At 47.5% G+C, this 23,205-nt stretch overlaps 1 protein-coding gene across 4 annotated transcripts in view; it reads right to left on the bottom strand.

Moving 5' to 3' along the window:
• Positions 1-11,315: 11,315 nt before the first annotated feature.
• LOC119446287 (solute carrier family 12 member 9) overlaps positions 11,316-23,205 on the bottom strand; it is a 33,830-nt gene continuing 21,940 nt past the window's right edge. The window contains exons 11-14 of one of the 4 annotated variants that reach the window (XM_037710680.2): positions 21,467-21,709; positions 19,781-20,035; positions 18,055-18,423; positions 11,316-14,337 (exon numbers count right to left, since the gene is read on the bottom strand). In XM_037710680.2, coding sequence (XP_037566608.1) covers positions 14,011-14,337; positions 18,055-18,423; positions 19,781-20,035; positions 21,467-21,709 — 1,194 coding nt within the window. In that variant the 3' untranslated portion in view covers positions 11,316-14,010. The remainder of the gene's footprint in view (positions 14,338-18,054; positions 18,424-19,780; positions 20,036-21,466; positions 21,710-23,205) is intronic. The other 3 variants (XM_037710681.2, XM_037710682.2, XM_037710683.2) reach the window with 3 other exon arrangements.

The raw sequence follows: 23,205 nt of genomic DNA, 5'->3' as shown, positions 1-23,205 counted from the left end.
GTGTCCTTAACTATCCCCTAAGAGACGCGAAGGCGAAAGCCTTGTAAAGCATGCTGTAATTCACCTTAATCCTCTTTAATCCATCCTAATCCACCTTAATCCGCCCTAATCCACCCTAATCCTCCTTGATAAACCTTAATCAACCTTAATTCACCCTAATGCACCCTAATCCATCTTAATTCACTTTAATCCATTCAATAATTAATCATTCATTAGTTGGTTAGTATCTATATAAATACGGCTGGACATGATGTAAGGCTTTCACCTTAAAACATTTTAATCGTTGGCGCCGAACGTCCCATCCGTTACATCCTGTACCGGAAGTTCATCGCCGACCCCGACATAAAACACTTTCGTGTTAAAAGAAAGTGGTCGATTGTACAGAAGCCCGTGCAATGCATATGCAATTTCGCGAACATGTGGTGGTGGTTCTAGATAGCCGCCATATCAGCTTTCTGATTGGCTGGAGGTATATACTGTGAGGAGCGTCACAGGAAGAGCTGTTTCGTAAACGTCAATTTGACGTTGCGTGACGTTGCGCTGGGTCGCCATTGCAGAGATCTTCCGCCATAATTTGTGGGGGAGACCGGCCAGCCGCGCGAATTATGCTAATGAGCGTCTAAATGCAGTAGCGGCCGAAAGGCATGCGTGCCGTCGCTTTTTCCCCGTTGTTTGGGGTCATGAATTTTTTTCTTCATAATGCGTGCATCGATCTCGAGTGGTGTTGGCATTTGTGTTTTGGGTCATCATCATATTTCAAATAATATTGGTTGAACAAAGCAAACCTTCTGCGAATTTTCGAACTCTTCACTGCTGCGTTCGTATTTTAATCAAGATAAATTACTTTTCACATCATCGGAGGTTATGACAACGGCGGCTTTTTAATTTATAAAAAGAAATGTACAGAAGGCGGCCCCTTGAAGTTTCCAAGCGCGGTGAGAATAAGCAGTGAAGTGAACAAGAGATGGCAGCGCAACCATTTACGTCGCTAAGGCGACTACTTGTGGCACGCGCCTCACTATCGGTAATACTCGGCCGCTTCTCAGCCAGCCGTGTAGGGCTGAATCCCTTGCGTTTCACGAAATAGTGATAACGTGGCCTAGAATATGCGCTCATCACCACATGGTTGATCGCGTATGCTGCCCCAATTGAGGTTGAAAAGAAGCGCGTTGGCGCCAATATACGATGACTCGCTCATGAAGTGGGAACTGGCGGGGTCGGCGGCCACGCACTGCAGCACATTTCCTTTGTTTGGCTTATTGTGGAGGACCGTACGCACGGTCCGCCTTCTTCAAGTAGGTGTACATAATACACTCAACGAAATCATTGAAGCTCAGGAAACGGCTCAAGTATCACGACTCTCTATATAGCACCCCTGCGGGGAGGGAGATTCTCGCGGTCTTAGGAATCGGCTCCACCTACGGGACAACATTATGGTTGCTCCTTTTCCCAAAAACGTGCGTCCACAACACAATGCGAGCCGGCGCAAAGCTAGGGCTGTTGCATTGCTCCGGAGGATAAAAGCCTCGCCTCACACTGTCACTTTCGTTGACGCGGCCCAGTACGAGCACACATCGTACTTCATCGGAACGGTAGTTAATCACGACGGACACGTCACTTGTGCGGCCCCCATCATAGACAGCACCCCGGCTAGGGCAGAGCAGGCTGCGATCGCTCTGGTACTTCTCGACGATGAGAGAGCTGAAATATTTACTGACTCGAGGGCGGCGGTTCGGGCATTTGCCTCTGGTACCATCACCGAGGAAGCTCATCGAATTCTCAAAGGCCAAGTCATCCAGCCACATAGAATCACGTGGTTCCCGGCACATCTCGAACCCCAACTCGACTCCCTCCCCAATCTCAATGACATCCGTCAAGCGCGCGAACTAACCCTCCGCGCTGACGCCACTGCGAGTCGAGGCTCGTTGAGTTTCGTGACACTCTCTCCACCTTCAACGAGGTTACCAAACACTACTACGTTGGTAGGAGACTATACCCTCCCCCACACGGTACACTAACCAGACCTCAAGCTGTCACACTACGCATGCTTCAGACGGGATCATATCCCAACCTGAATTTATTTCACTACATCAATCCAGACTGCTTTAGTCCAGACTGCCCTGGCTGCGGACAACGTAGTACTTTAGATCACATGCTCTGGGGATGCCCCTCGTTGCAGAGGGGCCCGCATCGATGCACTGCAGAGGAGTGGAGCTCTGCTCTTCGGAGCTCCGACCAGTCACGCCAATTTTGGGCTGTCCAGAGAGCCCACGATGCGGCGCTGGAGCTCGGTCTCCCCGTCCCGACGTGGGTGACGCCCGCGACTTCGTCGCCTCCCTAAGAGGGGGCAACGGAGCTTCTCAGGACATTCATTAAAGTTCTTTGTCCGTCCGTCCGTCCGTCCGTCCGTCCGTCTGTCTGTCTGTTTGTCTGTCTGAGGACCGTATCCCTCGAAGCCGACTAATGGCGCGAAGCGTCCGGATAACCTTCCTGCGGTGGGTTGAGGTGAGTGTTTTGTCACCGCAAGTTATCCGTACGCCATCAGGGTCCAGTTGCCACAGGACATCCAAACGGTGGGACGCCTTATGTGCCTCCGTCCAGGTAGAGCTTAACTGCGATGCCGGCGCCCGGAAGTCGCCCTCCGTGGACCCGCTGCGGTAGTCCTCGACGTGCCTTTGCTCCGCCGGCCGGCGAAGACGCCTGGACACTACCTCGAACAGGCCCTGCGACGCCATATCGCGAAGCTCCAAATCCAAGGACGTCAGCAGCTTAAAGACATTGTCGACGCGGTATAGATAGCTGAGTTCGGCAGCGAGTGGAATGGCTGCTGCTCCCGAGTGTGGGCTGCCGTATAAGTACTCGTCCGACGTGTTGGTGGGAAGGTAGAGCGTCCTCTTTAGAAGAGGTTGCAGGGCATCATCCAGACGCTGCCAGTCGACCTTTCCCAGGGTGCCGCACCTCATCAAGAAGTTCAGCCCTGGAAAGACGAAGGTCCAGACTGCGTCCAACCGCTGCCAGGGCGCCAGCATAGATGTAAGGTTGTACCCTTCTGAATGGCTTGGTTGATGATGGTCACGTCGTCATTGAGAATTCGGAAGCCCACCGGGCGACCCAGGAACTTCTGAGCGTCGAAGTCAGCCATAGCAGGGATGGTAGAACCCGTGACCGTGAATCTCGATAGTCTGGTCCCCACCGGATGTACTCCGCTCAGGTGGAGGGAGCGGCACTTGGCAGGGTTGAGGGCGAGACCGAGCTCCGATGCAAGAGCTTCAATGCGGTCAATGCGGGTCTGCAATGCCTCGAGACTGGCCGCTAAGGGTGTTAAATCGTCGGCGTACGCCAGGATGTGATGGGGACGATCCCCACCCTGGATGTCCCGGATGATAGGGTCAACAACAAGGTTAAAAATAGCTCGCCGATATGACAGCCCTGGTGGATCCAGGCAAGGATGGGGATGGGCGCGGTGATGCCGTCGGCAGCGACGATCCTCGTACAGTTGTCGGTGTACAAGTCGGTGATGAGGTCGACGAATCGATTGCCTGAACTGGCCCCTCGAAGCGCATCCAGCAACGCCTGATGAGGTATAGACCGATAGGCGAAGTTGAAGTCGAGGAACGCGACGCAGGTATCCTCATCACCGCTGCGGGCCTTGTCCAGCCGCTCCTGAAGGACGAATTTATGCTCAAATACTCCATCGTGAGGGAGAAACCCTTTCTGGCAAGGGGATAGCATGTTGTGTTCTCACAGCCAGTCTTGCAACCGCCCTCCTAGGCACTTGGCGTAGAGCTTGGCGGCCGTGTTGCCAAGAGCGATAGGATGCCAATTGCGAGGGTCGGTCTCGTCTCCCTTCTTGTAGATGAGGACCGTTCGGGAGGTCCTCCAGCCGTCTGGGGTGCGGTGATGATGCAAACAGACGTTGCAGAATGCCGAGAGGAACCTCCCTTCGGCGTCCACCGCTTCCCAGTGGTGGTACGTGAGGCGGTCCTTCCCGGGTTCGGTGTTCTCGGAGCGTCTGAGCCGGAATGCAACCTCCTCTGCCGAGAATGGATCAAGGTTGATCTCATCGGCATCAGGGGTTCGCACGAGAAGGATAGAGGTGTTGGCGGACCTATAGACCCAGGTAGTCTCGAAATGGTCCTCCAGGGCGGCGAGCGGGATAGGGCAGAGTCGGGAGGGGCCGTCAAAGATGAGTCGGACGGCACGCCGCCGGTTGCGCCATAGAGCCTCTGGATGTCCCTTGCTGTTGTGAGGGTTGATGGGGGCTTGCTGGCTGTTCAGACGAGGAAGCCGGGGCGTCGCTGTTGGCTGCAGTCAGGGCGGGGGCACGAGGGTCTCGCCGAGATGCCACGCGTACCATGGCATCCTGCTTCGCATGCCACAGGATGGGGTTCGCGAGGTCCCGAGCAGACGGGAATGAGGCCACACAGTGAGGGCACTGGTGGCGGGCCCGGGTGGTAGGGGCCTCCAGACTGCCGTTAGCGAAGCAGGCGTGGCCGGAAGGACGCTGCGAGAGCTTCTCCCCACTTGTTGTACCTGGTGATTCGTATCCCGTGTTTCTGCTCCAGGTGGCGAATCAGGGACTGTCGTCGACAGTTCCGGGATGTGCCACCGTAGGAGGCCCGGTACTTTTTTTACTAAGGAGGAAAACTGTTTAGCGTTATCTAGAACGTTAGGTTCAGTGGCTGCATTACAGTGTCTTAGGCAAAACGTCAAATTTTCGTCACGTTACGAAAGCAAATCGGGGCCATCAGCGCCATATTGTAAGCGTCGCGCCGACAGTCACGCCTATAGAAGAAAACGGCGGAATGTCCAGAAAAGAGACCCCTGACGCCCACAATGAATCGACATGACGGGACACGTCCAATGACGTATGCTCCCAGGCCTAAGCCTGTACACACAATGCAGACAAACACATGCCACGTCTCTGAATGTTAAAAAAAATGAATGTTAAAAAAAAAAAAACGCCCAAGCGCAGCTCTGAAGCATTTATGTAAAGAGCACAGGGGCAGACTTTCTCGTTTTTTAAGTCACAATTAGCTTGCATGCGCGGTTCTAATCATGACTGAAACCGACAAATAACAGTTCAGTTACTTTTACGTTTACCAAAATTTCTGAGAATCGGGTCATGTCGCGGTAACCAGAACAATACTCCACTCAAACCGAAATAAATCGGCGCCAGGGGAACTCTGAACCGGTAACCAGAACAATGATAAACCGATCTTCAAAAAGGCGAATCAAGATAAATCAATTGTCTAGTGTTGCGCACTAACCGCAACTGAAAACAAGTTGTTCTGCCGGGTTGAGTCCCTGGTTAAAATTACTACTGCGTTTTTCAATGATAAATCTACGCACAGAGCGAAACATTAAGAAGCAGTCGATACATCCTTACATTTAGACGGTTTGTTCAGGTATCTTGATGTCCGCACAGCATACCTCTCGTTGACGGCAGCCAAGGATCTCTCAAAAAGCTTAAGCTCATCGTCTGACTTCAGGTAGCCATGGGAGTAGCCGTATTCATGATGATGTAAGCCTTGGAGGTACTTTTCGATCACCTTCTGTCGGTCAGGAGGCTCGCTCATCGTTGCATTCCGCGCTTTCACAAGCGAAACAAAACAACGCACGCCGCGAATATGATGCGCGCGCCAACTTCTCGCTCACGTGGAATGAGCTGATCCGAACTGAGGCGCCGCACACCGACCGCGACGCCAAACAGAGAGGGGAAAAAAAAAAGAAAATGGTGATACGTCATCGAGGCGAGGCCCCGCCCCTGCACGGATTTGTTGTAGTTGTGAGTAGAGTGTACTAGACCATTGTCTAGTACACTCTAGTTGTGAGAACAATCGCCCCGATTTCTGTAGTTTCCATTTCTGCGGGCCGCCATTACTGCGGGCGATGGCGATAGGGCTGGCGTCCGAGAATTGGGCTGGTGTCCGGGAATATCTGTTGGTAATGGTAGCTTTGTAAGTAGCAGATGTGCGCAATATTTCGGGTAACAAATTCATTATTTTGAGGTGCTATTAACACAGAGAAAGGATAAAATGTTGGTCGTATTTTGAAATAGTCGGTGCTTTGAAATTCGTAGTACTGAAATATTTTTTACATTACAACAATAGGCTTCTGGATGGAAATTTTTCAAGCGTTCATTAATCTGAAAAAAAAAAAACTTTAACCTGAGGTTCGTGTGCACTAGGCTTGGAACGTAGATGTTCTATTCTTTGTAATAGCTTGTAGCAAAGACATACTATCGCTAGTCACTCGCTTACTCTGTGGACCTTCAGGAAACTTTCAGCTTCGAACATTCGTGTGCTGTCGGTGTAGACCGTCACCCACGCTTCCCCACATTTATTCAAGAGTGCGCCCTGTTCACTTATTCTTGATAGTGCGCGATAGAGTGGGCTTAGGTTTGGGAGTGTGTTGGGATGGATGTGTGTAGATAACGTGCGAGGAACTTACTATGCCAGGAAGTGGCAGCTATATACTCACTTTGTAACTGTGTAACGAGCAGTACTCACTCTTGCCGACGTCCCGAGGTTGAAGTACTTTCTTTGGTGCTCAAAGCGATGCAACGCTGATGATTGAGTCATTTTTTTTTTATTCTCCAGGAGAGCCGTGCAACACGAAGGGTGGCAACACAGGCAGCCCTTCTGTAGCAGCGGTCCGTGAATTTGGCTGCACAGACTCATTCCATTCCTTAATATGCCAGTCACTATTTTTGCAGCCAACTACGTACTCCATCCGTTTTCCCTCTGGCGTTCCACGTTTTGCAGCATGAATGAAGCACAGTGCGTTAGCGATCACCCAGTTGCATTTCCGACAGCTTATCGCAAGTAGCAGTGTAGAAGCCCGGTAATGGTTTCGCATTCATGCACTTTTGCTGAGGCAATGCGCAGCGTGCCACAGGAAGCGCCATCTCGTTCCTCTAGATGAAACTACTCAGCACCACCAAGCCGATTCAGCGAAGCGTTGACAATGTGTCCACCGTCTCTGGAGGCACTTTAACCCTCCACGCGCGAGCAGTGCATGTGCCGTCAATGCACGACGTCAGTGTTGCCAATGGCAACGGTGAGAATGAGCCTCAAGCGGCTGCATAATTACTATTGCAATAAAATGAATGATACCAATTTAAGGGTCAATGTGGACTCAGTAAGGAAATCATGTACGGTGGAACAAATATCTGTTACTGAACCCCGGAACCGAGGCTCTTAAGTAAAGGATGTCAGTACCATAAAGCGTCTTATGATGATGATAACAATCTTCTGTACAAATGGCACATACCCACTGTGGGGTGATCGGCCAGGAATTGGGCGGTTTGGAGCAAATGGATGATAAAAAAACAACAGGGGATGCTTAGAACTCTCTATGAATGTGAAGGCGAAAGCCTATAGTTGGATCTGCTGTTGAACTTTCTGTTGAACTTTAGCTTCCTCCATAGCAGCTTCCTCCCGACGGCAGGTAACCACTAATGGCATTTCGAGCTGCTCGAGCCTCTTTCGTGGCGTACTTTCTAAATCTTCCCCGCCCGTCACTAGGGCCTGGTGCGTCGTCACCCATAGCGATGTGAAATGAAGCTCCGAGCCTACACGGAGACGTATCCAAGGCGCGCGAACGTGCTGCTGAGCGTGCTGCTGCCGTTTCCAGAACGTTCTACGGGCACCGCCGCTGACATTTCCCTCCACCTCCCCAGCGCCGCCACCGCGCTTGCCCTCAATGCCCTTACTGCACTGCTTGACATTTCCCCTCCTCCTCCCCAGCGCCACCGTTGCCCTTTCCCTTAACTCTCCGACTGCGCTGTTGCCCTTCCTGAGAACCCTCCTCCCGCGCTGCTGTTTCCCTTTCCCGGCGCACTCCATTTTTCTGTACCTCACAACGTCAGAGGTGCACCGACGGGGGGGGGTTGTAACCCCCCCCCCTGAGGCCGACTTAACCCCCCTTTTGCTTAACCCCTTGCGCATTTGAGTACTGCAACTAAGATGTAAGACATGCAATCGTCTGCACACTCGCAAAAAGCGCATTTTTTGACAATTTCCTGTAAAGAAATCGAAATTAGTGCTGTTTAGATGGTATTGGCAAACTGTCAACCCCCCCCTGGCAGAGATCCTGGGTGCGCTACTGCACAACGTGACCTTAAAACAGGGATTTAAGGCTTTCGCCGTAAAACTTTATAAACTAGGGAAGATGTATTCTGCTTGGTGTTCAAAGTGTAAGTTAACATGCTACAGTGAATAAAAAAAAATACTAATTAAATAAACTGACTGTTTTACGAAGGCAGCCAATTGGAATCAAGAATGAAGTTTTTCATTGCAGTGCAAACATTCCGGTGGCTGTACCCCAATGTGGAAGCTCCAAATGAAAACAAGACGGGGATGTTCATGCTGAGGCCAAGCTTTTTTATAGACCTCAAGCACCCTTTCTCTTACTGAGGAGAATCGTCGGCATGCAAGGAGAAAGTGATCAATTGTGTCTGGTTCCCCGCAATGTATACACAAAGGAGATGCCACCAAACCAGCCCTGTGTCTGTCTGTCAGTGCGTGCAGTGCGGGCTGGGCAATATTATTCTTATTTCTTTTTTTATGCTCACACTAACTTATGTCTGTGCATGCGTGCGTCCCACACACACAATGCATTTCTGCAAACGCCAAGTTGGGGAATTAATATCTCGAAATTGGTGTCATCCTAATAATTCGTTCCAAGTGGATATGCCTTGTGAACTCCATGGCTAGAATTTGTAAATTGCAATACGGGCCATAAGGTAAATAGTTAAAAACTGAATTAGTTATTTTTTTAATTAGTCAATTATGCTTTTCAATTTTTTTGCAAGTAATGTCAGCCTCTTCGAGTAGACCAGCTCGTGAACTAGAATTGTGTTATCTGCCACAGGCAACCTTTAAAATTTTTTGAAAGTGTTCGCTGAGACAGCCGGTATGAGCCGTACACCTTTTCAAGTTCCGCGCACATAAAAATGAAAAATAAAAAGCTGAATTGCAGAATAAAAGAAGGTCGTTCTTTTGCGAGATATTACACGAAATAAGGCTCGTTAATTGTTTTATGGGCATCATAAATTACAGTAAACATTCGCTTACACACTAAACATGCGTGGGGTTAAGTGCCGCCCAAGGACACACGTGAACAGAGTTCACTCAGAGACCGCAAGCACTCAAACTCATGCTCATCTGAAAGCGAATGTTACGCGATGCCACTCGCTCCATTTCAACAGCGCCGTGTATCCAAAATTCAGATTACGTGACCTCCAACACTAGGTGCGCGATGAGGCAGCGTACATGAAGCCACCAGCCTTCTCGGTTCACCCTTGCATTTTTGCCAAGGACATCTTTAAAAAATTCTAGATTGGAGTTCTAAAAGATTATAGATTGGAAGGTGAAGCTGGCTGCCGCCATCTTATTAGGGGAATCGATTAACATTAGCATGTGGCGGAGAAGAAGAAGTTTTCTTTTCGTTTCCAGCGGTTTTGCCACGGCCAATTTTGCCATACGGATTATTCTTGGTGTGTTTGTTTATCAGTGGTTTTAGGATGAAACTTGAACGTGTTGACATCTTGTATGGAAAAGGCGTGATATTACAACTAAGCCAATGGCAATATTCTAGCCTGAAACAAGCTTTTATTTTCCAGTCAGTCTAAAGTTTATTATAACAGCAAGAGCGGTTGTACTGCTACTCTTCTCCACCTATTTCAGCACCCTTTGAATGATGACGTAGGGGAAAGCGCTGGCTTCACCTCTGCTGGTAAGCATCTGCGGGGGCTGCCACTCCAGTATCTTTTTTAAAACCTCCCCGATTCTCGCCCTTCACCCTGGCACCCACAGCAGATAACCTCCAAGAAAGGGCACGCGTGGCCGTGCGAGCACCCACGGCCGGGCTAGCGGTGAAGACGCGTGGGAAGCACGTGGGAAGGCAGCGAGTATCAAGATTATAGTGTACTAGAATTGGTGCCATATCAAGATCAAGTCACCATCACTCTAGGCTTTCCCTTGCACCGCAGATCACCTGACCACCAACATACGGCATGCCACTTAGTTAATATGATCAACTTTAGAGGAAAAGTTCTTCATAGCAGCCATGCATCGAAATCGGTAAGGGCACCGCCATGTTGCTACTCTGTGCAGGCGCACAGGCACAGACGACGAGATGCCATTCAGACGAGACGTGCAATTGACACAATCCTGAGCCTCCCACAGTATGGTGGTGCCATCTAGTTCAGGCGCCTGCAAACGCGTCCTTTCACGCACCGTAAATATTGCATCGAAATTTTATAAATAGCCATTGGATCTTTCTGATAAATATACAGAATGAACATTACGCATTGTCCATACGTACTACGTGTAAATGCTTGTTTTCGCACCATACTTTCAATATTTTTAGCATTCCAAAAATATGGGGTCGCAACATGGCGGCGCCTCTGCAGTTACCACTTTTTTTACCCAGCTTTTCCTCTACAGTTAGTGTACCAACTCTATGCGACATAAGGGCCACTCGCTCTTCTCGTCCTTTGACATTAATCGAAACGGGAATCACCTCCATCAACCCGCCCTCCCCTTTGGACCATCACTGACTACACCTTTATTTTGTGGACAGGAGGTCCCCATACAGCGTTACGGTCAGGAACCTCGTCCTGCTATATTCCCATTATGAATCTACACCGACTAACCTGAATAAACTGAAATGCCGCGGCTCGCCAATGAGACACTGCCTAATAAACTTGCCACTGCAAAACAGTCCTACATCTTCATATGTTTGCTGCTGCGTCTGTTCTTAAAACACTATCACATGTCAGTGCAAAAATGGCACGGGAAATGATTTGCTCCCATAATGGCACAAACGCATTGAGGGGGTAAGCAATAAGATGGCGAGTCAGGTTAGTTGGTTGAAGTTCATAATGTACAGATCTTAAAGTGCATCAACATACGCACAAAAAAGAATGCAAAGTACACAGGAGGCGCTGTTCTGTCTGCTTTCCATTCTGTTTTGTGTGTGTGCTGGGTTGCTTCAATATCTGGCCATTATATAATGGGCGATAAGAACTGGGTGGTGTTACGAAAACAAAAAGATAAGTGGAAATACAGAAGAAACCGATCAATGTAATGTGTAATACAGTAGTCAGCCTTGCAAAACAGACATAAAAATAGTTTGAAAGCTTTAAATATTAAAATTGAGCAGGAGTATCGTACAGTTTTCTTCTTCCTTGTTCTCCTAATTTGTCCCGTGTCTGTTTAGCATTACTGCTATGACAACTTTGTCGTTCAAACCCAGAGTCAAAAGCTCCACTCCAGTGAAAGACAAAATACACCACATAGGTCAGAAAAAATCTCTTTACTACACAACATCGAAAACTAGAAAATAATATCTTTAAATATGGTATAGACAAGTTGCACAGCCACCGAGGGTATTACAGCCTTCTTTTTTTCCAATTTTTTTTTTCTTCGATCACAAAGACAAACCTTTCGAAACAAAACATCAAGGCACAACCTCTAATGTAACAAAGTTTGCAACTGGCCATAATTTAGTTTTGTGTAAATCTAACACAATGCACACACACACACAAAATACGGCAGTTCATTGTGTTATTACAACTAAAAAATTGTCAAAAAATATGAAACCAGACTTCACCAAAGTGCAGATCACCTAGTAATTAGTCAAAATATACAACCTCTCACACTTTTCAAAGCAGTGAAGCACAGATGGCCAATTCAAAGAAGACAATAAGTGCAACTAATTAAAAGAAGTAAAATCATTTAAAAAGGGCACTGGAAAAGCAATCACAGCCAAGATCCACGACCACATCTCATCAGGCCTGAAAGGCCAGGAAAGAAGGCTTTTCCATCACCAATAATATTACTGTCGCAGTGCAAGAAGTGAGTGATTCAGTGTTTTACACGCAAAAAGGAAACACACTCAATCCACGATATGTCTCCCAAAAATCACATCACAGCACAATGCAGAAAAGCAGTGCTGCCGTATCTGCAAGGAGATGGCTCCAGAGTATATAGTCGACAGACATGAAGAAGGCACTAGGTTAAAGAGAGCACCACTAAGTTAGGGAAACGAAAGTGCACCAACGACGTAATACCTGCACGTGACCATGCTTTGCCTAGCAACCCCAAAGTATTGCTAGGTAATGCACAGTCCTCAACAAATGAAACGCAATGATGCGAATTCGCTGTACTTAGAATGTGTGTGACGTGCGACAATGCGCTAGAAAAAAAAAACACCTTTAGTACAGGAACAGGAGACTGCGCATGCTTATTTTTATCTACAACGTCACAACAACCCAATGTGCATCGCTTGCCTTTATCACGTTTCATTCATTGATCGCTGCGCACAAATACGATACTGCTCGCTCAATCACGACCGTGAAGATGTCGGCACACAGCTGAAAAATACAGTCTGTGCCCCTCACATGCTGCAAACGCCTAATGAGCGTGTGTCGATGCCCTTTCCGTGCATTGCAGGGGCATGTACAAAACTCAGCTCCATTTCGCCATAAGTCACTGCAAAGGCGCATGTGTACGCACAAATAGAAAAGAGCTTGCTGGGCACATGAGCATGGTTTCGTTAGTCCCTTGTATGGTGCAAGTAAATGTACACGTCTTTAGCAATTAGTGAAATGTTACATCGAAAGAAGCTGTATAGAGGCAAGAACAAAAATAAAGGAAGCCAGCCTGTCATAATGGTGCCCTGAAGGTACATGCTGTTTAGGCCACGCATACATAAATATCTTGCAACACAACAAGGCAACAGAAAAAAAAATAGACTGCTGGGACCTAAACAAAGACTAGTAAAGCCATGGCGCTGGAAGCACAGAGAAAAATGGTGCCTCTACATGACCAATTCGCAACCCCAGCGTGCTTTTTGCTACAGCAAGAACAAAAGCCCACTAAGGAAAGCAAGCCAAGTGCACATTAATCTCAGTTCAACTCACCACCACTTAGCATTGGAGCTAACAGCGTTGGCTAGAAAATATAACTTCAACAATCTTGCACAAGCTTGTCTGGTTGCTCGTTCAAAACAAGACTAAAAAAAAAAACCTCAGACCATCATTATCTTCAGATTCTTAAGAAAGCCTTAAAGGTACGTCACACGCTTCCATGCCAGATCACTTGAGGGACTATAGATGCGCCTTATGGACAACAATGAAATTATAGCTGGCCTAAAAACACGATGTCAAGCATAATCTCCTGGCTACTGAGGTCCTTTACAGGTGGCCTGGTTATTTACAATGCACACACATGCACACATCAACACACGGCAAATTATTGCAGCTTTTCTTATGGAAGGATTTGGGTGTGATATCAGTTGTAAACTGCTCTACGTCAAAAGTGATGCTATGCATGCAATGTATTTGCACCTGTGCATTGCGAAAATTTCACAGAAGACGCCGTATATGAGCCAAGAAAGCATCAATGGAGCCTCGGACGTGTGTCTTCCTTGGTTCCAAAACAGTATGGACGCAAACGCACAGCTAGCCTTACGAAACTACTCACAAAACTCTTGAGCCTGGTGCAGCAAACGTGAAGTCTCCTTACCGGGAGCTGCTCGTTGAATAGATGCAAGCAAAGCAAGTTTCTTCAAAGTGTGAGATTGATTCGTCAGCTTCACACTATCTCAAAACGATACATTCCCATTTCAAAACAGCACATGCAAAACACGAACGGATAGTGTTTAAACAAAAGAGTGGCCCACTCTCAACTTGCTGAAAGTCTGCACATATCTGTGACTGGCACACAAAAATAAAGGGGGCATCCCCTGTTCTCGCCTTCTTTCAAGCATCACAACAGGCTTCCTCTATCACATCTGAACGGTACTCGACAGGACTTGAACATACATGCACACTATGAATGAAGCAATCTCTCTGCGCAAAGGTTCACACAGCCTTTGAAATGTGACAGCCACGCAGGTAATGAATGACGTGTCCACCTGTATCTGCTTCTAAGTTCCCAGGGCTACCATGGCCACTGGCACTTGTCTCTCGCATGCCCTTCACTCGCTACCAATTGTTCAGAGGGTAGTGGAAGTGACGGGCGAAATACCATGCACGAGCAACGTTGGGGGCAGTCCCGACGTGAGTAGGTCCAGCTGGTTGAGGTAGGCGAGGCGCTGGGCGTCGCCATCATCCGATGGGGGCGGGGGTGGTGGCAGGTACAGAAACAGCACGGCCGTCGTCTGACTGTGCTGCTTGATCATGGCGTTGACGGCGTGCAGGTAATCCTCACGCGGACCCTCAAGCAGGCCCGCCACGTGGTCCCACAGCACCACACTGATGGTCGCCTCAATGCGCAGCAGCTGCAGCATGCTCTCCCAGTGGCGCCGGTGGCGAGCAACCTGCTTCCAGGAGGAGAAGACGAATGTGGCAGTGGTAGCTATAGGTGGTAGCTATAGGCAATGCTAGCTATTCCATCAGTGCCTGCTTGAAATAAACATTTGTGTACTGTACTCCGAATAAGCGAGAAGAATAAGGAGATCCGCAAGTTCAATTTCTCGTTACTCACAACCATATGAAGTAAGAGGCAATGATGTGCGAGTATGCATCGGGTAAGTTAATTATGATGTTCTCACCGAAACGTACAAATTAAGTAAGAAAAAGGGAAACGGAAGTGGACAAAAAGATACTTTCCGCAGGTGGAGATCAAACCCACATCTTCAACAACCCAGGTGTGGTGCTTTACCAATTAAGTTACCATGGCTACCTTCCTCCCACCCATTTTCTTAGGTGTTTGTCTACGTGTACAAGATTAGCTCTGAGAGTTTTAGCCAGTGCCTTTCACAGTAAAGACAAAGGACGGGAAATATCCATTCAACCTAAGGTGCCCCATAGTACAGTGGAATCTCGTTGATACGATTCTGCATAATATGTTTTTCGGGATAATACGTTTTTTATTATATGCGATTATTTCCGGATAATACGTTTCATTAGCTTTGGAGCAGGCATTGTCTGTTCCTTTGCCTACTCCCAATAAGACAGACGAGAGATTAAGCCAACGCCACTAAGCACACAGAGCAAGCGAGCGAGTGAGTGAGTGAATGAATGAGAGTACTACTGCAGGCGGATCCAGCAACCGACCTGGCTGAGCATATTTATCACGGTGTGAAGTCCCTGTCTGCACCACATCACTGGTCAGTGAAAGAATTCTCCGCCAGAAAGACAAAGATGACGCAATCACCTAACAACTTTGGGGCCATCAGGATGCTGATGATCAAACACCCCACTCACCCAATAACCTTGTTTGCACGTGGCTAACATCAGCGAGCATCACTCCTTATAGCACAAAGCTTGCTTCACCATGAAGTCTGGTGTGTTGCCTAAAACGTCCGAGCTTACATAGACACTCCCCCCTCCCCGCCTCTCCTTGCCCAGTTGGACAAAGAGGGAAAGAAAAAGAGACAAGGCAGATTATACACTGCACTGGAGTCTTGTTTTGCTGACTTAAAACAGAGGCGGAACCATATTTTTGGTACTACTAAGTGTTCATCCTGGCTAGTATGAGGCTTTGCAATACAGTTAAACCCCAACATAACGAAGTCGGTAACATTGACAATTTGCATCATTATATCGAAATTTCGTTATATTAAATTTTGATTTTTCATGAAAAAAAGTACAGTTGCCGATGCAATTTTTTTACAAGGAAGGAGCCGCAAAGATACGGTTTCATGCCATGCCTCACATTAGCGGAACAAAGCGAAGCCAGCCACGCTTTCGTGTCTGTTCCGCCCCCGCGGCTCATAGTGTCGCCCACAGTGGGACGACACTATCATGAAAAGCGCCAGCAGCGGGAAGCGAATGCTTCGTCCACCCCTCTCGCTTCAACATGTCTCCCCAAAACTCGGGATTACACAACTTCCAGCACTAAACGCCATCTCAGCTCACCCAGTCTTTGCAGACGTGGCAGATTACGTCTAAAACAGGGCGTACAGGCTGCGTATGTGCTCAGCTATGCTAAAAGCCATGCGCAGCCACGGCTGCCCTAGAATAGGAGACGCATGCCAACCTGCCTCCCATTCCGCACGATTTGAGAGGTGCGTTTTCGGGCAGCCACATGTAATTCAACTATTTGACCATCTGCATCCACGAAAGTATTCATTTATTGTCTCAGTATTCCTTCGCAGCGGCAATAAATTTCATTATATTGAAATCGTGTATAAACACACTTCGTTACCGTATTTATTCGAATATAGGGCGAGGTTCTTCCCCATAATTCTTAGCCTTGAAGTCAGTCCTCGCCTTATGCGCGAATTTCACCTCATAGTGTGGCTCGACGGCAGTGCGCGCCACCATGCCACCAAGCCACACCTAAAATCAAAATTCGCATATATTCACACTACTATGTGTTGAAGCTCCTTTTCCCTCTTTTAATAATTGCCATTTTATGTTTTGGCTGTGTTAGTAATTCAGTATTTCGGGCAATCCTTGCCAAGTCTGAATAACCCTTCGGTTACTCTATATGACCTTATATTAGTGTGCATACTTATTTCTTTCTTTTTTTTTCGGATCCCCCACTGCACCCTCGCCTTATAATCCTGACCGCCTTATAATTGTGACCGTCTTATAATCGAATAAATACGGTATATTTAGGTTCAAAATACATAGTGTACTATGGACAAGAAGTCATAAAAAGTTAAATACTTCGTTATATTGAGGTTTAACTGTATACGCAATACAATACTATATACTACCGTGACAAAATTAACTACAGTCGAATCCCGATAATTCAAACTCGAAAGGGCCCGAAAATTTGTTTGAATTAAAAGAAGTATGAATTAAAGGAAGGACTTGTTTTTGAAGTATTCGAGCACCATAGCACGATGCACGAACGGTGCGAGCCGTGAAATATCGCGGCGCGCAAGCACATAGTGAGCGTAACCGCCCACGGCGGCCAACGCTCGGTTCCCGATAATGGCAGAAAACAACACTTTAGGGAGCGGATGGCGCCGGTATGGCGACGAGCGGGAGGGCGCGGAGACCGTCAAAGGTGAGGGAGGAGGGCGGCAGGGAAGCGGACTTGGCCTCGGCAACTCCGCCGCTTCAATGGCAGTGGCTTCAGTGGCTCCCCTCGCCCTCTTTCTCAGCTCCTGCGCGGCTCCCTCACCTTTGACTGTCTCCATGCGCGCCCGCCGGCGGTACAGCCGCCCCAGCGCAGATTAGCCTGCTCGCTGAAGTTTCGTTTTCTGCCGTTATAGGAAAGCGAGCGTTTGCAGTTCCGTTGGCCAGACTGGACCTCCGCCGCTGCATTAAGGGGTCTCTCCTAAGCTTTTGCTCTATGGCGGTGTCGGAGCAATGCCAGTAGGAGGCGCCGCCGCGTTACTTGGCGCACTGCTGAGAGCATTGTCGGTCCGCGGTATGTTCGAATTAACCGTCGCAAATGCTTTCGCGTTCGAATTACCGAGCGTTTTCAGTCGATTGAAATACACATAACTTTGACGGGACCACAGTGTCAGTTCAAATAAACTGGCAGTTCGAATTAAGAGTGTTTGAATAACGAGATTCGACTGTATCTACAAGTACCTATACTACTTTTGCAGTAGTCGACTTTCATTAATTACGAAATTGGTCGAAGTATCTGGCATGCTGTGGATTAACACAGAACCACAGACTTTCTTTTTCTTATCAGGCTGCTATCCAGTACCTCACAAGACGAGCAGAAGGAATCTCACAAGATTAAAAGAAAAAAAAATTAGATTCTGTGGTTTTACGTACGAAAACCACGATCTGATTATAAGGCATGCCTAGTGGGGGACTCCGGATTAATTTCGAACACCTGGCATTCTTTAACATGCACCTAAATTTAGGTACACAAGCATCTTTGAATTTCACCCTCACTGAAATGTGAACAACGCAGCCTGGATCAAGCCCGCGACCTCGGGCTTAGCAGTGTGACGTCATAACCACTGGCATACCGTGATGGTTACAATGAGGAATCATAACATCACAACATGTAAACGTTAAATTCTCATTAGGAGGCATCATTTTGGAACATGACCAGCCCCCTATGCTCTGTGTCACTGGCAGCTTAGTGATGCGTGTGAAAGCAAAGGCCATGGACACACCTCCTCGCCGCCGTCGCCTCCTGCGCCGCAGGGCCCAATGCACATGAAGATGCGCAGCGTGGTGGCGTGCTTCCAGCCCGGCACCATGTGCAGTATACACGCCAGCTGCATGGTGAAGAGCCAGCAGTTGTCGATGACGCCGGGGCTGTCTCCCGGGTTCAGGAAGTTCAGGGGCCAGACGTCAATGTAGAGGCGCGTGCGAGACCGCACCACGGACGCCTTGTCAAGGTGCTGAAAGTGGCGTGCCAGGCACACATTCTTCTGCATCCAGAACATGCAGTCGTACACCATGGCCACATACTCGGCTGGACCCAGCGGCCGCTGCTGGCTCGACGCGTCCCGCAGGCACAGGAACTCCTCCTCACGCACCTGTCCAATAAGAACAAGGATGAAGTGGACAGAGCCGTTATGACACCATTTCGGCACTTTTATCAGTTGTGTGACATTCTTATGCAAGGTCACTCTTTCTGGCCGGTCTTTTACACTTTGCACTCCATCACTATATTCCCATCTCAGCTTACTGACATTCCGATTGTGTTCAAAAGCTTAAGGGGATACTAAAGGGAAATATCAAGGTGAGACAAATTGAAAGATTAGGCTTCTATAATAACGAATTCATCATTTGTAATGAGAACAGAGCTGTTATATGTCAACATGGCCTACCTAATCAATTAATTTTACATCCCCAAGCTATGTGGAATAGTACTATGAAGTATGTTATAGTGGAAGGACTCCAAACCAATTTTGACTGCCTGGGGTTCTTTTAACACACACCTACATGAAACATGTTTGCATTCCACTCACAATGGAAGGAAGCAGAAGAGAATAAATGAGTACTATTTATGAATTGTAGCCGGTGAGATTACAAGGCGTACCCACTTTAAATGAATTTCCAGAACAACACTAATATGGAGATATGCGCCATCGAACTTGCCGTAATGCACTGTTGTTCCACTTACTTTTTCATGAATTCTGAGATTTTAAGTGCCACAACAATGATTTCATTATGAGGCATGCCGTAGTGGGGGACTCTGGATTAATTTTGACCACCCGGAGACCTTTAACGTGCCCCCAATGCACGGGAGACAGGCATTTTTTTTGCATTTCGTCCTCATCGAAATGCGGCCGCCGCGGCAGGGATTTCATCCTGCGACCACTTGGTTAGCAGCGCAACACCATAGCCGTTAAGCCACATTGGCGGGGCTTACTCATTTTGAGAAAACGCTTTTATGCATTGAAGCACAGAAATAACTGGAACACCTATGTATTGTCCCACACTTTGGGAAAGAATATCTTGAAACTGGTTTCATCCTGAAAACTCATTTAAAGTGGATACATCCTGCAAATTCACTGGCTACAATTCATAAATTGCAATATGTACCAGAGAGTAATTAATTAAGAAGGTAATTAGTAAGTTTTTGTTCATTAGTTGAATATGTTATTTTGATTTCTCATGCTAGTAATGTCAGCCTCTTCGAATAATCCAACTCGGGGACAAAAATTATGCAATCTGGAACACTGCGATCTTTAAGAATTCTGCAAAAAAAGATAATTACAAAGAATAATAAAAAAATAGGGCCCGACTTTAAGACACATCCATCATGAAATGCCATATGTACAGCTGCAATAATGTGCGGCCACTCAGGCTGTCACTAAGTTGAACTGCTTCTTCAGAAGGCAGAAGTTCAACCAACAAAGAGCTTCAATTCATTTAATTCACCATCACCTGTCTGCCTGTCTGTTCGTCACAGTCCGTATGACAAAGTTCATCCTTGAATCTTTGCTGGCGTGCACCAACCTTGGCAGTTCGCAAGTCCTTGAACGAGCTGTTCTGGTCAAAAAAGTCCGTCGGGTGGCTGTCGTCAAAGAAGCCAAACAGGATGGTGTTGGGCTTCATGGCTCCCAGGCCGGATACACGCACCAGGTGGTGCAGCCCCTCTTGCACAGACTGTGCCATGGTCACCTCCACAAATGCCTTAACCTGGTTAGACAATGCATCACACCAACGTGTCACGTCTCGCTCCATAGGCATTGTAAGAAACCATATCATAAATGCCAGCTAGTATCTTTCTAAAAAAGGAATCCAGTTGAGCTCAAAGCTAAAAATGAAAGCCAACCACTCAACATTAACTTATGATTGCCTGAATTCTGCTCAAAAGTAGCGATTCATGAAAGGGGTTCGACATTTCTTCCTTCAAGAAAAGGTTCAGTTCTTTGCACACACGTACAGCAAACCGCAGAATCTTTGGTATCGAGTGTCAGTTGGCAATGGGTGTCTTGTTTCTTTACATGTGTGTGCTGTGTTTTCTGCTGTTATATAATCTCTTATTGCTTTAAGTGAACAACACACAATGACTTGAGGGTGAGCAAGGGCAAGGCGACTAAAAAACTGTCACCACTCTCGAATGCCCGGCAGTACATTAGAATTGCAGAATTGAGCAGTACTCAATTGTGCAGCACCACACTCTGAACACGAGCGTCTGCCAATGCTCAGCTACCCAGACAGGTTCTGCGACCGACAACATGATATCGTCAGTCCAACAACGATAACATAGGCTCTGGCATAGAACAGCATTCAGCCTATCATCAAATGAACTCCCACTTGAGGAACTGTGGCTAAGCCATAACATCATTTTTGTTTCACCTGCAGGCAAATTTAAGGCTGCTTTCAGCAGCACTTTCTGGCACATTTTTGTGCAGTCAATCTTCTTCCAAAAACCATCAGTATTTGCTCTCTGTAGCTGACATCAATTAAGTACACCATCCTGAATCATGACATGTGTTTGCATCAAGTTTGACATTCAAACCTTCGTGAGCATACACACGGCAGCAAAGGACAGGATGTATCCTTGAAAAAGTTAAATTAGTTGACAAAATATCCAACAAAGAAACTCCATGTTTTGGGGCCAACTCGGTCCTTTCCTCGGTGTTTAAACCGCGGATGACGGCCGGGAGCAACTTTGTTGAAGACACTAATAGTAAAGAAATGTGGGTTTCAGTAGGCTTTTAGGAAGTCTTTTTCCTGGTGTTGTTAAAGCACAAGGCTGACAAAGGGAGCAAAAAGGAGTGTGGACTACGGGAGGGGAGGCAACAGTGAATAGACGCTGCTGCTGCGGTGCATCGCCCGCTTCTCTCCTCTCTGTTATGATGCGCAGGCTGTGAATGTATACAGCGGGGGGGTATGTATGTTGGATGTTGGAGACGTCATTTACTACTTTGTCACTAATTAGCCCAACCAGACAGGCAATCCAGTCAAAATGTTTAGCTTTCAGAATGAGTTCTTAAGCTGTCTAGACCAGCTGCTGTGACCAAATGACTAAAACTTTCTCAAGGGAAAAAAACTCATAGAAGCAACTTGAGCTAAGAAAAGTGTGGCCAACAGATCACAGTTGTCCCGTCAGCACACTTGCACCTTGAGCTTGTCAAGCAGGGCAAGCCAGTAGGGGTACTCCTCCAGGACAGGGTCGGCCGCAAATTCCTTGGGCGAGCCGACCTTGACGTGACCGAGCACATACAGGCCGCTTTTCTTGAGGTCATTGGCGAACAGGATGAGTGGCAGTGAGGAGCGCGGGTTGGCAACCAGCAGCAGGAACTGTGGCCGCCAGTACTTGACGTGGTCCTTGCGGCTGTCCAGCAAGAGAAGGTACTTGCGTACCTGTGCAGAGAGAAAGACTTGGCTTGAACGGGCTTGTCGGCTCAATACACGCTACGCATCTTCAATCAGCAAGGACATCTAGGGAACAATTCCTGCGATATCACTGCAATGACCTGTGAATAAAACATCTCACAGCCATAAAACAAGATGGAAGTTCACAGGAAGACAGTACTCCAAAACAATGTGGCGCTGCACTGATTGGTGATCCCCACATTGAATATGTTGAGTGGAGAAGAAACGCCACAATGAAGACAGACAGAAGGACAGAAGAAGTGCTCCATTGTTGTTCGTCTTCCTCTTTCAAAGTAAAAAGGCATTCATTTTCATCAGAAGGGTAACCTTGCAGTCACGGTGGTAGAAGAGAAGAGGTGGCCAAATGGTGCCGCTTCGCCAATGCTCCAAGCGTTTCAAAACTGCTCTAGAGTTTCCACTGCTTTGTACAAGGTGGCAGCATGACTATTCCGGGCCCATTCCTCTGAATCATGATACGTGAAAGCAAACAGTCACAGAAGTCGCAAGCTGTTGAATTATATTTTTATGTTGTGGGGATGCGCGACTCTCACACATCCCCTGATGTTGTTTTCCCCACATGGCTCCTGTCTCCTGTAATCCGGCTTCGCCGCGTGACCTTATGGTCGGTGTGGTTGTGGCACAATGCGAGAGATGGCACAAGTGTCGCGCTGATAACGCCACCTAACAGCAGGGTTACCTGGGCGCAAAAGGTTGAAGGCGCTTCCTCTTAGACGTGGGATCGGTGAGCGATGCGGACGTTCCGCACATGCATCGATTCACGCTTCGCGAGGCTAGGAGCAGGGCACTGGTATGGACGAACACGGATTGTTCGAACGCGCCACCGTTCGCGTGACCATACACATGAACGATTAGGCATTGGTGTCTAGCATGCGGGCGAACATATTCACTCGCTATCCGGTCGCGGTGAGTCGGACTTCCTTGATTTGTCGCGCGCCCATGTGAATGTTCTATGGGTAGTAATTCAGCTAGCATGCATTAGTGAATGAAAGGTGCAATAAATGCCCTTTTGATTGTTTGCACTACTGTGTTGTCGTTTCTTTGTCCCAAGAGCCCGTGTGAGACCCCACAACGTCCCAGATGTTTGAGTACACTAGGGAGCTATTAAATGGTGCTGAATAGCTTTTGTCGATTAAAACAAACTGCTAGCATGAATTTGCGCAAGTAACATGCCTGCAGGCGGGGCATTTGCTCCTTGCTTTTTTTAGTTTATTTTTTTTTTCCTTGATACAGATTGTTTCTAGGGGCTAACTTGCACCGTTGCTAAACAACCGATGGTCATAATGAACTATTTTTTTATATGTTCATGACCAAGTGCAACTTTGATGTTAAGGTAACAATTCTTCACCATTTCCTAGAAACTTTAGTACTAATTTTTGTTAATTAACCACATTATTAGTATTAATAGCATTACTATAATAATTATTAAAATTATTATGATGATTATTATTACATTATTGTTAAAG

The sequence above is a fragment of the Dermacentor silvarum genome, chromosome 3, assembly GCF_013339745.2.
Source record: "Dermacentor silvarum isolate Dsil-2018 chromosome 3, BIME_Dsil_1.4, whole genome shotgun sequence".
NCBI classification, from domain to species: Eukaryota; Metazoa; Arthropoda; class Arachnida; order Ixodida; family Ixodidae; genus Dermacentor; species Dermacentor silvarum.
The sequence above is the reverse complement of the archived record's forward strand: the minus strand, read 5'-3'. Positions and strand labels throughout refer to the sequence as shown.